The 16038-nt window shown below is 40.9% G+C and overlaps 1 protein-coding gene across 2 annotated transcripts in view; it reads right to left on the bottom strand.

The window, feature by feature from the left end:
• The window catches only part of SMARCC1 (SWI/SNF related, matrix associated, actin dependent regulator of chromatin subfamily c member 1), a 196702-nt gene that overhangs the window by 26092 nt on the left and 154572 nt on the right, over nt 1-16038 (bottom strand). For both annotated transcript variants that reach the window (XM_054481871.2, XM_054481874.2), the window contains one exon: nt 10158-10292. In XM_054481871.2, the coding sequence (XP_054337846.1) occupies nt 10158-10292 (135 nt within the window). The remainder of the gene's footprint in view (nt 1-10157; nt 10293-16038) is intronic.

Raw genomic sequence — 16038 nt, 5'->3', positions numbered from 1 at the left:
GGAAAGATGATCTGAAGAGGGTAAAGCCTGGCCTGGTTCAGTTTCCTGTGTGCATGATGAGAAGGGATGTAAGATGTAAACAGCAAAAGAATCTTCTGGAAGTCCAGTTCTGCAAGAAGACTAATCAGATTAGTAAGTAAGAGGCAAAATGACTGTAAAAGGTGGGGTGGGAAATCTAAATATTCTGGCTACAGATCCTTGGTTTTGCTTTCTTCTAATCATTCTTTCTAGGAATTTAGGACTCTGAATTTGCTTAAGAGGTGGCCAGAAAACGTCCTCTTATCTATGTTTTTGTTGAGTGACTACTGGTCTGAACAGCTTGGCTGTAGTCCTACTGTTATGTAAGAACTATGGAATTTAGGTCAAGATATGCTTTATAAGCTGAACTGCCACTGGAAGGAGCAGTGACTCTAAAACGAAATTTTGGTCTCTGCGTTACCTAGCTGAATTTTGGGTTCTGTCTTTAACCAAACTAGCCTTTCTTTGGGGGCTTACCTTAGTATCAAGGTTATTAACCTTGGAAAGAAAAAAAGAATCTACTAATAAGAGGATGAGAAGGCCAAGCTGAGAAGAAAAATTTGTCCAATTTTCCTTGCCTACAACATGAGCTAGCCTGTATTATCCTCTTTATTTTCTGAGTTTCATCTGTCATTTTAAAACTTAGAAGGTAATTTAAAAAAAGTAATTAGAAGAATTAGAAAGGATAAGTGATTAAACACATACATGAACCTGAAAGAGAACCCAGTTTAAACCAAAAGTTCCAATGTGGGGCTAAACACGTCCTATGAGTTGAGAGCAATGCCCAAATAACAGGCTACCAGTTGCCTCCATAAGGGCCATATCTCTGCTCTGCGGCAGATGCAGCAGAGCTTGCCACCATGTACTGGCCTCATCATGCAAATAAAATAACTTTTCTTGTTCTAGATACCTTATTTTTATTAAATCAAGTTGAAGACTGCATTCACTTTTGTGGCAATCAGAAAGAATGTTAACTAGGAATTTCTGAGAGAAAATTGCGAGTACTGGTCATATTTTAAATGCACTTAACCAATGACCCAGTGATTAGGCATCTGGAAATCTGTCCTAGAATACTGTATGTATGCATGTGTAAAGATGGTCATCAAGGCATTCTTTTTGATGTTCAGTTACATAAGATAACCTGAATGGGGGGAAAAAAACAAGTTGCAATAAAAATATTTATAAGATAATCCAAGTATATATAAATGACTGTGTGATCATGTATAAACACATTTAAAATGTTCTGAAAGATACAAACTATTAACAGTGATCATCCATAGAAATGAAACTGGGAGTAGGAGAACTTTTCCCTTTTTTTTTTTTTTTGAGATGGAGTCTCACTCTGTCGCCCAGCGCCCAGGCTAGAGTGCAGTGGCCACCTTCTGGGTTCAAACAATTCTCCTCCCTCAGCCTCCCAAGTAGCTGGGATTACAGGTGCCCACTACCACGCCCAGCTAATTTTTGTATTTTTAGTAGAGATGGGGTTTCACCATGTTGGCCAGACTGGTCTTGAACTCCTGACCTCAGGTGATCCGCCCGCCTCGGCCTCCTAAAGTACACAGGCATGAGCCACCGCGCCTGGCCAGAACTTTTTATTTATGATTTGAAAATTTAAAATATCACACACATATGTTTAATAACAAAAAAATAGGCTCCAGCGAACCCAGTTTTTCATACAAGGCTGCCTATGGCCCTGCTCTGAAGACACATCCTGAGCCCCCACTTCCCCTGCTTTCAAAAACCCTGCCTTCCTCTCCCTCTTCACTGTATATGTATAAAGCAGCCGTATCCAAGCGAAATCTAACACAACAGAGCACTTTTCAACACCAAGACACCAAACGCAGACACAGCTGCAAGTGCAGCTGAAGTTCACACAAAGCTCTTCTCCCTTCTATTTGCATAAAACAGGGAGGGGGGTGGGAAAGAGTAAAAGACGGTGAGGGCCACAAAAATCTATCTATAATGCCAAGGACCGAAATATTAGCTGAGACTTGAAGCCTCAGAGCTAAAGTAAATAATCACACCTTCCTTTTCAATGCTTTGTATCAGTGATGAGAAAATCACTGAAAAAACCCCAAATCCAAAACAGACATATCCATCCCTTTTTATACCTGAGGTAAAAGAAAACAATATAATTGCATTTTGCTACTTCCATGTGTACTTCTGGTAACAGAAATCCAAAAAGGGAGCCTGCATCATTATTGTGACTGGTCATTTTATCTTTGTTGCAGTGTGCTTGCTTCATGAGGCCACATGTCTTTCTGCTTCAGAACTGAACCTGCTACTGGGTATGGCTTTCTAATCTCAAATAAAACTACCTTTAATGTAACAGCAAATGTTGAACAATAGATTCAATTGTATGACAGGCAGCACAGAGATGAATTATTACAACTACACAGAAAACAAAGTTAAATATAATTACCCTGGGACACTATGAAATTCTTTTTTGCTATTCTTTCTTCCTTAGTTTGTCATAAAATATAACAAACTTTTCTAAACTTACTATTTGTGAGCATAGCCCATTATCTCTATCTTCAAATTCCATCCAGAACTTCACCATTTCTCTTCACTTCCATGGCTGACACCCTGGTCCAAGCCACCATATCTCACGTGCATTAACCTAACAGCCTCCACACCAAGTCTCCCTGATTCTGACCTTGCTGCCTTATAATTTACTCTAACACAGTAAACAGTGATCCCTGATAAACTGTAAGGAAGATCACTTCAGTCCTCAACTCAAGGTCCCGAAATTATTCCACATTTCAGAGTAAAGCAAAAAGGCCTCTGGACGGCTTTCAAGAATTTCTGTGATTTGGTCACCATGATCTCTTTGACTTTATGCTCCTAACTCCCTTGACTCATTTATGCTCCAGCCCACCCACCTACTCCCTTGTTTCTGAACATGTCAGTCATACTCCTGCCTCAGGGCCTCTGCACTGGCTGTTTCCAGCACCTGGAAGTGCTTGCCCATCAACTGTCAATTTCTCAATAAGGCCTAATCTGATGACACCACTCAAAACAGAAATCCCTTCTCTGTCACTCCCCTAATCTCCCCCCGACTCAGCCCATAACATACACACAAAGCTTGTATGTATACCTATATATATATGCAATATGTAATACCTTATTACTTATATAACTTCCTTAATTCACTCATGGTTTCTAATTATTTGAAATCCACCAAGGCAGAGATCTTTGTTGGGTTTTATCTACCACTGTATCCTCAGTAGCTGTATGCCTGGAAGACAGCAGATGCTCAGTGAGTATTTGGCAAATGAACAAATAAATCATTTTATCTACCACAAAAACTATCAAGGCAGGCTGACTCTCCAGTCTCCTAAGCAATCATTCTTTTCATATTTCAAGAGCTGGGCCTTTCTTACAAATCATTATCAATCCTCCTCCTCCAGGAATCTTACCTTGATAATCTGAGCTGACCATGACCTCCCCTTTCTTTGAATTTTCATAGCCCCATCATCTCATAGTATTTGGTTTCTTTGAGTCAATGTCTCATCCATCCTTTAACTTCCTTAAGTACAGGGTCTGGGTTTCTCACAGTTCCGAGTTCCCTAATAATCCCTCTTTTCTTAAGGTACACAATTTCTTTCTTTTCTTTTTTTTTTTTTTTAGGACAGAGTTTTGCTCTTATTGCCCAGCCTAGAGTGCAATGGCACCATCACGGCTCACTGCAACCTCTGCCTCCTGGGTTCAAGTGATTCTCCTGCTTCAGCCTCCCGAATAGCTGGAATTACAGGTGCCCACCACCATGCCCGCCTAATTTTTGTATTTTTAGTAGAGACGGGGTTTCACAATGTTGGCCAGGCTGGTCTCGAACTCCTGACATCAGGTGATCCACCCGCCTCATCCTCCCAAAGTGCTAGGATTACAGGCGTGAGCCACAGCACCCAGCCTCTGAAGGTATAAAATTTCTATACCTAGCCAAATGAACTTCAGAGATACAGACAACATTTAGTCCAAAAGCTATAAATGGAATCAGCTCATAGATCCATTCTCAAAGGCCTCAAAGTGTCTTTTAAAAAAACATTCAAATGTAAACGGCTTATGTGGGGCCCAGGCCCTTCAATTCTCTCCAGGTAGTTTAGTCTACAACACAACCCATGTCTGAAACCTGCTCTGTTGACTGCTGTGTGCTTCTGCCTACCATCAAAAGCTACTCAGTCTACAGACACAATGAGTGGTAGACCCACTGGCAGCTCAACACCCTCCCCTGAACTGGAGTGCTTTTCTCATGTCAATTCCCTGACAGACTCTGTAACTTCCATAACTGCCTTTCCTTTAATATTAATGCTTTAAAATATGAGGGAGCTGGAATAGCTACTAATTATAGCTGAGTTCGTGATACCTATAACAAATTCAATTTTTTTTTTTTTTTTTTTTTTGGAGACAGAGTTTCGCTATTGTCACCCAGGCTGGAGTACAATGGCATGATCTCTGCACGCTGCAATCTCTGCCCACCGGGTTCAAGTGGTTCTCCTGCCTCAGCCTCCCAAGTAGCTGGGATTACAGGCGCCCACCATCACGCCCGGCTAATTTTTGTATTTTTAGTAGAGACGGGGTTTCACCATGTTGTCCAGGCTGGTCTTGAACCCCTGACTTCAGGTGATCCTCCCGCCTTGGCCTCCCAAAGTGCTGGGATTACAGGCATGAGCCACCATGCCTGGCCCTGAAATTTTTATACGATTACATTTAATTACAATTACTTAAGACTAAAAAGAACATCTGGCTTTAAGTCATTAGAGGAAAAAAAAAAAGCTTTATATTTGATTTTGAATCTTAATTTCCGAAACCTATTGCTATTTAAACAAAATCAAACGTTCCATTTAAAAAAATGTTATCCTAAAGCTACTGCTTACTAGGTTAAGATGAGCAAGAGTGCACTCTAAAATGAACTGAGGCAGTGTGGGAGGTGGAGAGTTGGGTGCCTCTACTCCTAGCTGATCTATTCACTGTCTGGAGTATCAACTTTATTGATTCATAATAGAAGGATGACAGAAGCTGCATATATATCTCAGAGTCCCTAGGTTAAAATGAAATAGCAAAAGCTCATTTCTTCATAAATTACAAAGTACTAGATAAATACAGAGAGCTGAACAAACAAGTTTGAGATCTGGCTCTGTCATTTCTGACCCATGTAATCTGAGGTACACAACCTACCAGGTTCAAGCTCCAGTCTGGAATGTAAGAAGGGCTAACAAAGAAGTGGCTTATGTTGTCATCCAACATCACTGCTGGATTCTTAAATAAGGGGATTCAAAGCAAATATTATTTTCTTGCTTATGGCTTCCTCACACAGTTTGCCGGGAAATAAAGTGAGTAAATCCATTTAAAGTGCTTTGGCATAGTAACTGACCCAATAAATGCTCACAAAGCCAACAATGGCTTATGAATTTTAAGAATTTTGTACATATTTGTTGATTACTGGTTTGCATAATGGGAGGCATATATTTACCAAACACTTACTATGTATGTGCTAGACACTGTGCCAGGCATATGCCATACTTCTCTCAATTTTCACAAGAATTCTGTGTGGAAATCATCAGTAGAAAAACATTCATAGCTTTGCTTCCCACAGGGAAGGATAGGATGCTAGTGCTAGAGTGAGAAAGAGGTTATGTCTTAATTATATACAAAATGAGCGGGTGGCATTTTGAAATTCAAATAACCCATTTTGGTTGGTCAGAGAACAGGTCTCCAAGCTGGTTGCCAACAATCCTGCTTTCTAATATTTACACCATCCCCACTGAAAACTATTCACCTAACCCAGATCCAGAGTTGGTCTGTGACCAACAGGATGTGGCAGAAGGGATGTGACTCACATGTTTACATTATAAAGAACATCATAGCTCCCATTTTGTGTGCTTTTTCATACTCTTACTTTTTTGAATCACTTACTCAGAAACCATGGCAATTTATAACTAATACAGTTGGATTATTGACATTCATTCAGTAGGGGTAGGGACTGTCTCATACAAAGAATTTTCCTGCCACAAACAGCTGACACCAAATGCTGATTAAGAAAATAAGAATCTACCATGGAAGAATTCAAGCAGAGCAGCGTTGTGTATTGGGATGGAGTCTGGAGAGTATTTTCCCAACATTTTCAGCTGTGTTGTTTTATTCAGAAAATATTTATGAAATACTGTGTGTGATCTGATTAGAAAGTAACATTTTTTAGAAGTCAAAAAGCTGGACACAGCAGCTCATGCCTGTAATCCAAACCCCTTGGGAGGAGAAGGTGGGAGGACTGCTTGAGGTGAAGAGTTTGAGACCAGCCTGGACAACATGGCAAGATCCTGTCAATATTTAAAAAAAAAAAAAAATTAGCTGGCCACAGTGTCTCATGCCTGTAGTCTCAGCTGCTTGGGAGGCTGAGGAGGGAGGATCGCTTGAGCCCCAGGAGTTTGTGGCTGCAGTGAGCTATGACTGCACCACTGCACTCCAGCCTGGGCAATAGAGTGAGCCCTGTCCCCCCAGAAAAAAGTCAAAAGAGAAAAAATAGTGAAGTTATATAATTTAAGCAGTTATTTAAAAAATATACACCATACAAGGAAACTTCTGCAGGGCTGAGAGAAGAGGAGCGGTTATACACGGCCCCTTGGTGTCTGGGGGCCAGTGGACAGAAGTGGAAAGGGGATGCGAACTCTGCTATTCTTAGGGGACAGACAACAGGTCCATCAGAAGGTTTAAAAAACCGGGGGACCTGCAGGTTCATTCTTTGAAGAGAAAGCAACTTAGTGCTGAGGAAAGAGCTCCTTGCCAAACTAGATATATTCTGTAAGTGCTCAGGGTTGACTCAATATTCAAGGCTAATGGATCAGTTATGCTTTGCAAATGACAGCAAGACGTCTTACTGCCAGTGGGATCTACCCAACCATCATTTGAATCTTGCATATGCCAACAATCCACTCCACTATATTATAGCCCCCTATTACTCCAGGCCCTCTAAGAAAATCTGTAAAATGTCAAAAGGGAAGCTTATTAGAGAAAGATAAACACAAAGACTCATTCCCTAAAGCTCCACCTGTAGGACGTTTTCTCTGATAACTTCTCCCTCTCCCCATCTCCTGGGGATTCCTCCTTTCTGTTCCCATAGCAGCATATGTACAACTGCTGTACTATACAAACACACTGTATTATCCTTATTTGTTGACTGTTCCCCCCATTAAACTAAGTCTCTAAGGGTGGATTATCCTTTCCACTTTCCCAACTACGGCAACAATGCTGGCACACACTCATTTAAGTAAGGGCCTGTGATGTGCTACTTCTGTGTTAACAAAGACATCTGATTAAGTCCCTGCCCTCAAAAAGTATACACTCTGGTACAGAAATGCGAACCCATGAACTGGTGATTACAGTGCAATTAAGTGCTCTGTGAAGCTGCCACAGCAGTAAATGTGAAGGCCATGCCACCCACAGCTGAGGAATGCAGGAGGTAGGCAAAAAGTGGGGCAAAGGGCCTTCTTGGCCAGAGAAGCAGGATGCAAACAGGTGGCAAAGAGAGTAAGGCTGTGAAGAAGCCTGCATTTGGTCCAGCATACACAGAGGGTGACAGAGATGAAACCGGGGTCTCATAAGCTCCCGGGGCAGGAGACAGTCAATGGTGTGAGAGATGCTTACAAAGACAGAAGCTCAATGACAGATGTAGAGCATGGAGTGAGAAGCACAGTAAGTCCCTGACTAGGCTGCTTCCTAATCAGAGAACTGAGGGTAGGGTGGTATAGACTTGGGGTAGGAGAGCTACTGAAGCAGCCTCTTCCTACTTTTGGGGCCAGCTGGTCTTAGGACAAAATGGATATGGGCTATGGTGACAGGTACTGGGCTACTCATCATGAGGAGTTCAACAGAGGACTTGCTTGGACTGGCCACTAAGAAACACTTTAAATAATGCAAGAAGATACTTAGCAAATGTAAATCCTAAAATGATCAGTATTCTGGAATAATTTCTTTTTAAAGTTCTACCATTTGGAGTCAGAATCTCTTATGTAGATAAAAAAGTCAAAATAGTCAGAGGGAAAAAGTCCTAACTAAATGCTCAAATTTAGCCCATGCTTAGGGAGTCACTAATTCTTTCTCTAGTCAACTCATTACAAAAATTTATTTTTGGCCAGGTGCGGTGGCTCACGCCTGTAATCCTAGCACTTTGGGAGGCTGAGGCAGGCAGATTGCCTGAGCTCAGGAGTTCGAGACCAGCCCAGGCAACACAGTGAAACCCTGTCTCTACTAAAAAACAAAAAATTAGCTGGGCGTGGTGGTGCACGCCTGTAATCCCAGCTACTCGGGAGGCTGAGGCAGGAGAATCACTTGAACCTAGGAGGCAGAGGCTGTGGTGAGCCGAGATCATGCCATTGCCCTCCAGCCTGGGTGACAGAGTAAGACTCCGTTTCAAAAAAAAAATAAAAATAAAAAAAAAAAATTTTTTTTTTTTTCCCACTAAGAGCTTACTTAATCTCTTTTTCTCCAGAACTTCTCCCAAGAAAACCAAATGTTTCTCTGCTTCTAAATTTCTTACTTTTTATGACTTCCACTCTCACTTTTGGCCCTTTTCATAATTCTCTTGGTCCCATTTGGCCCATGACCTTATGTCAAAAGTTTCTGCTCCCGGGAATGCTACATACAAGACTCAGGATGGGCCTACTTCCAGCTACCATTCAGTATAGGAGAGGGAAGAGAAGTGTGAGAAAGCCCAAGGATGGATCTGAGAGAGGATAACAGAAAACTAGGTTCCTAACTCAAGATGAGATTAAGTTCTCCTTTCTAGTATTTATTTTGAAGAAGTCAGGGAATCAAGAAAATCTCTGAACACTTATATAACTGCTGATGAGATTGTACATTGACTGAACAGGACTGTTCAGCCCCTGTGGAAAGCAGTTTGGAGGTTTCTCAAAGAAACAAAAATGTAACTAATATTCAACCCAGTAACACAAAATAAAATAAATTGTTCGGCTGGGCATGGTGGCTCACGCCTGTAATCCCAGCCCTTTGGGAGGCTGAGGTGGGCAGATCATGAGGTCAAGAGATAGAGACCATCCTGGCCAACATGGTAAAACCCCGTCTCTACTAAAAACACAACAATTAGCTGGGCGTGGTGGCACGTGCCTGTAGTCCCAGCTACTCTGGGGGCTGAGGCAGGGGAATCACTTGAATCCGGGAGGCAGAGGTTGCAGCGAGCTAAGACTGTGCCACTACACTCCAGCCTGGCAACAGGGCGAGACTCCGTCTCAAAAAAAAAAAAAAGAAAATAAATCGTTCTACCAAAAATGCACCCGCACATGCATGTTTATTGCAGCTCCATTCGCAATAGCGAAGACATGAAATCAAACTAGGTGCCCATCAACAGTGGACTGGATAAAGAAAATGTGGTACATATACACTATGAAATACTACACAGCAATAAAAAAAAGAATGAAATTATGTCCCTTGCACCACCATAGATGCAGCTGGAGGCCATTATTCTAAGTGAATTAACCCAGAAGCAAAAAATGCCGCATGTTCTCAGTTTTCAGTGGGAGCTAAACGCTGTGTATACACAGACATAAACATGGAAACAATAGACACTGGTGACTCCAAAACGGGAAGAGGAGAAAAGGGTGAAAGATTGAAAAGCTACATATTGGGTACTATGTTAACTATTTGGGTGACAGCTTCAATAGAAGCCTAAACCTAAGCATCATACAATATATCCATGTAACAAACCTGCACAAGTACCTCTGAATCTAAAATAAAAATTAAAACTTAAAAAAAAAAAAAAAAAAGTAAATCCCTGACTCAGATAAGAGTTATAGTTTCTACTTTATTGGTAACAAGTAGGTAATGAAATAACTCTAAGATCTAAGTTTTGTAGAGTGAAGAATTTAATATCATCATGTATCTTCACAGCCAACATGTACAAGAAGCTGAGATTTAGATAATTCGCTTTAGAGAGTTAACAGAGTGCCTTTTATTTAACATCACTGGCTAACAATCCTTTTGAAAGGGCAAATCAAACATAGAAAAAAGGACAGAAGTCAGCCATGGAGACCAAGAGAACAGGCTACCATTTATTTTATCTAACTTGTGTTTTGTGAAAAGTGACCAAGGTTTAATTGTGAAAAAGCCACTATAAAATTCCAAATACTTACAGCTTCTTTCTCTCTGTCCATGATAGTTTCCAGCTCTTCAAAATGTCGAAGTTTGATCTCTAGTTTCTTCATTTGTGTCTCAACCAAGAGAGCTACCAGGGACTTGATCTTTCTTTCTTCCACTGCAGCCAGGTGCTAAGGGTAAAAGATCATGCAAGCTATTTAGGTAAACATTTGCTTAAAGAACATTAAGAAAATGCTGACAATATTCAAAGTAGAGATTATATAATTTACAATGGTACTCTATATGTCTCCTTTGTAACGTACAATCTAAAATAACTGTCTCTGAATTTCTGGTCCTTATAGAGATAAATCAACCCTTAAAAGATTAAAGGAAATGCCTCATGTGGTAAACTACTACCTTCAAAAGGGCTATCAAGAAGGAGAGGGCAAACCAGGACCCTGATGGGCCAAAGATGAGGACAGGAGGTACTTTGCCACCTACCACCCCATCCTGGCATTCGGTCTGTCCCCTCACTATCCTTTCCTCCCTAAAACTTTTCTAGGGGTGGGTGGGCAGGCAGGCTGCTGAGGACGGCACCTGACACTCTTATACAAAGCCTCTCCCTTCTCTTTGGTGAGCAGTCCTCATGTGTGGAAACAAAGGGGAAAACAATATTTGACCTGTAATTCCAGGTCCAGGTCCATAGCTGGAAAAATAAATACAGTACTAAACAGAAAGGTACTCTGGAAGACTCACTCCTTTGCCACAAGACTGATGGTGAATGCTTCCTGCCAACTCAACAGCACAAACAGGAAGATGCCACATTACTTATATCTGCTGAAGACCCTAACTACTAGCTAGTAATCAATTCCACCCTCTACAGACGTCATCCAAGAACTTCCCCAACAAACTCCCAGCACCATTTTTCATTCACTTTTATTATGTCTGCTGAATTTATGTGTTTATCTTGCTTCTACGCAAGGCTTTTTTTTTTTTTTTTTTTAAAGAAGCAGCGTTCTTCGTAAGAAAAAAAACACCTATGTTGCCTAGGCTGGCCTCCAACTCCTGGGCTCAAGTGATCCTTCTGCCTAAGCCAACTGAGTAGCTGTGACATGCCACAGCTGTGCATGTCACAGCACGCATCTTACCAAGGTCTTAAGAAATAGCATGGAGTGGCTATTTTACTGATCTCTTAATGATCTTAGGTTTCCTATAGAACCTAGGAGCAACCATGCAACTTAATACAGGCTTTTGGGAACTATGCTGAGACCTAACACTTAGACGAAAGCCTAATTTTTCATTCATTTACAGTTGAAAATAAAAACTGTAGTTTTACAGATATGGAGACCCATTTGCAAAAAGATTCAGAAATGTAGACAAGAGGTGACAATGAGGTTTTATAGCTATTAATGATCATGTCTGCCACCCTAAACTACAATGAGCTACATCAATGACACCAAAACTTTAAATAAATATTACGTAATTCAAGGCATTATCATTGTACAATGTTATACAATTTATATTTTTGAACAAAAACATTTATGCACATGATATAAACTGAAAAGTTACAAAGAGGTATAAAATAAAAAGTAAGTCTCCCCCTCACTTCTGTCAGCTATACATCAGTAACTCTTCCTTTGAAGATAATAATGTTATCAATTTCTGGACTATTTTTATGAGACTATGACTCCTAGAACTCAGCTGGTTTGAAAGAAAATGTTTCTGGTATTTTTTTTTTTTTTGAGATTTATGCAGGAACTTGGTGGGGGGAGCGGTAGGTGGAAAGGGGGTCCTCAAGTGTTATTCAATAAAATAATACCAAAATATTTCCTTTTAAAACTGCAGGTCATTGGTCAGCCGTGGTGGCTCACGCCTGTAATCTCAGCACTTTTGGGAGGCCTAGGTGGGCAGATCACATGAGATCAGGAGTTCGAGACCAGCCTGGCCAACACAGCAAAAACCCTGTCCCTACTAAAAATTAAAAAATTAGCTGGGCGTGGTGGTGCACGTCTGTAATCCCAGCTACTTGGGAGGCTGAGGCATAAGAACTGCTTAAAGCCAGGAGGCACAGGTTGCAGTGAGCCGAGATCCCTCCACTGCACTCCAGCCTGGTGACAGAACAAGACTCCGTCTCAAAAAAAATAAAAAATAAAATAAAATAAAAGAGGCAGCAAGTATCAAAAAAATTAAAAAGATCCACAGCAAGAAACATTACTGAAATTTTAAGAACACAAGACATAGAAAATCCTACAAGCTTTCAGAAAGGCACCTTCCCAAAAAAACAGGTTACCCAAAAAATTGGACTGTATCAGACTTCTTAAAAGTAAAATGAGATGTTTGAAAACAATGGTAAAATGCCTTTCAACTCTGAGGGCTAATGAATTTCTAACTAGAATTTCCTGTATAGCAATCTGTAACACTGTGAATATAGAACAGACATTCCTGAAATCAAGGACTAAAAAGTTCAATTCCTACACATGCTACTGAGGTATGTGTTCTAGCTCAAGTAATGTAGTATCAGAAAAAGATAAAGACCTTAGATTCAAAAGTCACAGACCAAACCTGAGAAAGAAACTCTGAGTTTATAGGGCAAGCGATGATTCAAAAATAAATTGAGGCTGGGCACAGAAGCTCATGCCTACGCCTATAATCCCAGCACTCTGGGAAGGCGGGTGGATCACAGAAGGCCAGGAGTTCAAAACCAGCCTGGCTAACATAGTAAAACCCTGTCTGTACTAAAAATACAAAAAAAAAAAAAAAAAAAAAAAAAAAAAGCTGGATGTGGTGGTACACGCCTGTGATCCCAGCTACTCAGGAGGCAGAGGCTGTGGTGAGCCAAGATCGCGCCACAGCACTCCAGCCTAGGCGACAGAGCAAGACGCTTTCTCAAAAAATAAAATAAATTGAGACAAATGAAACAAGACTGGTAAGAAGTTGATAACCAAAGCTAGATAATGTGTATGCAGACAATATTTTACTACTTTGTCTACTTCTGTATATGTTGTATTTTTTTTTTTTTTAAAGACAGAGTCTGGGCCGGCGCTGTGGCTCATGCCTGTAATCCCAGCACTTCAGGAAGCCGAGGTGGATGGATCACTTGAGGCCAGGAGTTTGATACCAGCTTGGCCAACGTGGCAAAATCCCTTCTTTATTTTTCTTTATTTTATTTTTACAATTTTAAAAAAAGAAAGGGAAAAAAAGAAACACCAGCCTCCCAAGTAGTTGGGACTACAGGCGCACACCACCACACCCAGTTAACTTTTGTATTTTTGGTAGAAACAGGGTTTTGCAAGGTTGCCCAGTCTAGTCTCAAACTCCTAAGCTCAAATGATCTGCCTGTCTCGGCCTCCCCAAGTGCTGGGATTACCGGCATGAGCCACCGTGCCCAGCCTACTTCTATATATATTCTAATACTTCCATAATAAAAGTTTAAAGGTGGGTTAGGGTAGGTCAACAAATGGAGCTGGGAAAACTGAATATCCAAATACAAAAGAATGAATTTGGACTCCTATCTCACACCACCCACAAAAATTAACTTAGTGGATCATAGATCTAAATATAAAAGTATACACTAAAAAATTCTTAGAAGAAAAAACAAAGTATATCTAAATGATCTTAGCTTAAGCCAAAGATTTCGAGACATGTAAAAAGCACAAATGATAAAACAGAAAATTAGGTTGGACCTCATCAAATTAAAAACATTTGTACCACCAAGAAGTCCACTGAAAACAGGCCAGGCGCAGTTGCCTACCATCTGTAATCCCAGTGTTTTGGAAGGCTGAGGCAGGAGAATCGCTTGAGGCCAGGAATTTGAGACCAGGGCAACATAATGAGACCCCGTTCTACAAAAAAATATAAAAAATTAGCCAGGTGTGGTAGCACATTCCTATAGTCCCAGCTACTCAAGGAGGCTGAGGAGGAAGGATCACGTGAGTCTGGGAGTTTGAGGCTGCAGTGAGCTGTGATCTTGCTGCAGCATTTCCAGCCTGGGTGACAGAGCAAGGCCCCGTCTTTTTTTTGTTTGTTTTGTTTTGTTTTGTTTTGTTTTGAGACAGAGTCTAGCTTTGTCGCCCAGGCTGGAGTACAGTAGCATGATCTCGGCTCACCGTAACCTCTGCCTTCCAGGTTCAAGTGACACTCCTGCTGCAATCTCCTGAATAGCTGGGATTACAGGCGCCTGCCACCAAGCCTGGCTAATTTTTGTATTTTTAGTAGAGACGGGGTTTCACCATGTTGGTCAGGCTGGTCTTGAATCCTGACCTCATGTGATCTGTCTGACTCAGCCTCCCAAAGTGATGGGATTACAGGCGTGAGCCACCGTGCCTGGCGAGACCCCATCTTTTAAAAAAAAAAAAGAAAAGAAAAAGGAAAAAGAAAAAAGAGACGAGTAAATGGCAGAGCTGGAACTAAAAATTAAAATTCCAAACCCAAAGGACCATTAGTTATTTTCCAATGCATCTTTGGAATAATTGATACTTGAGTGGATACTTTCCTGGGTAATGCTTAGAAGGGACTTGTGGTAGATTAAAGATGGCCACAAGTTCACTGGCCTTTATTTCATTAAGAGGCAGATCAAGACAGGCTCTCTGCCTTGCTCAATAAAAATTAGTGGTAGCCTTTTCTAAGCCCAGGCCTTACAATCCTGGAAACTTTCATGTCCTGTTTCTTGGAATGTTCCCTCTGGGAGTCTCAAGTTGCCATGTACAAAGTATGATCACCCTGCTGGAAAGACCACAAGGGGAAATTCTGAGACTACATGGAGCGGAAAAAAAACTCAGTTATCCCTGCCAAGGACTAGGATTCTAATGAAGCCATCTCAGACCTTCTACATAAACCTACCTATGAAGTTAATACTACTAAATGACTCAACTGATACATATAGCAGAATTGCCCAGCTGTTTGGTGTTAAAATTTAACAAAATTATGAGATTTAATACAATTGTTATGTTTTAAACTACTCAATTTTGCTATTGTAAAATAATTTGGTATCTGGAAATGGGGAGCTTTTGTAACAGAAACCTAAAATGTTTCTCTTTGGCTTTGGGACCACATAGTCGGTGCAAGCTGAAACGGCTTTAAGAAAACCATCATTAGGTAATAAAGTACAGAGAGGAAAATAGTATTGAAGGTTGAAGAAATAGATCTTTATTATCTAGTAGCACAACTTTTGGAAACACCATCATCTCTAGTCATGTGGAAATAGAAAGGGTAATTAATAAACTTGTGGATATGGCTGGGGCATTTCCAGGCCATGGAAAAATTCTTTTTCTATTTTATCGTAAGCAGCTAGAAGAGCATGGAAGTAAAGAAGCAACTATTAGGTTTTCAGGCAGAATTTAGAGGAAATATGAAAAAGTGGGATTTGAATAAAACATTACTTCTCATCTCTGGTTCCTTCCAACAAGAGTCTGAAGCTAAGAAATGGCTTTGGGAGAAAGATCCAATCCAGAGCACTACCAGCAAAGGATGACCTCAGGGTAAAGAGCTCGAGGTGCAGCTATAAAGCTTTTTGAATGGTATTTATAGTAGAACTTCTAAGAGTCTTGAGTATATACCTTAGACCTTTCTACTAGACATGAGGGCCTCTAAGCATCTTTTAGATGTTTTTTTGAGACAGGGTCTCACCGTTGCCCAGGATGAAGTGCGCCGGTGAGATCACAGCTCACGGTAACCTCAAACTCCTCGGCTCAAGAGATCCTCCTGCCTCAGCCTCCCAAGTAGGTAGGATTATAGGCATCACACCACCATGCCTGGCCAACTTTAAAAACTTTTTGTAGAGACAGGATCTCTCTCTGTTGCCCAGGTTGGTCTCTAACTCCTGGCCTCAAGCAATCCTCCTGCCTCAGCTTCCCAAAGTGCTGGGATTATGCTGTGAGCCACTGCGCTGGGTCTAAACATCTTTACAGCATGTCTCATATATATATATATATATATATT

Source organism: Pongo pygmaeus, chromosome 2, assembly GCF_028885625.2.
Source record: "Pongo pygmaeus isolate AG05252 chromosome 2, NHGRI_mPonPyg2-v2.0_pri, whole genome shotgun sequence".
Lineage (NCBI taxonomy): Eukaryota > Metazoa > Chordata > Mammalia > Primates > Hominidae > Pongo > Pongo pygmaeus.
This window is presented reverse-complemented; position numbering and strand designations above follow the sequence as displayed.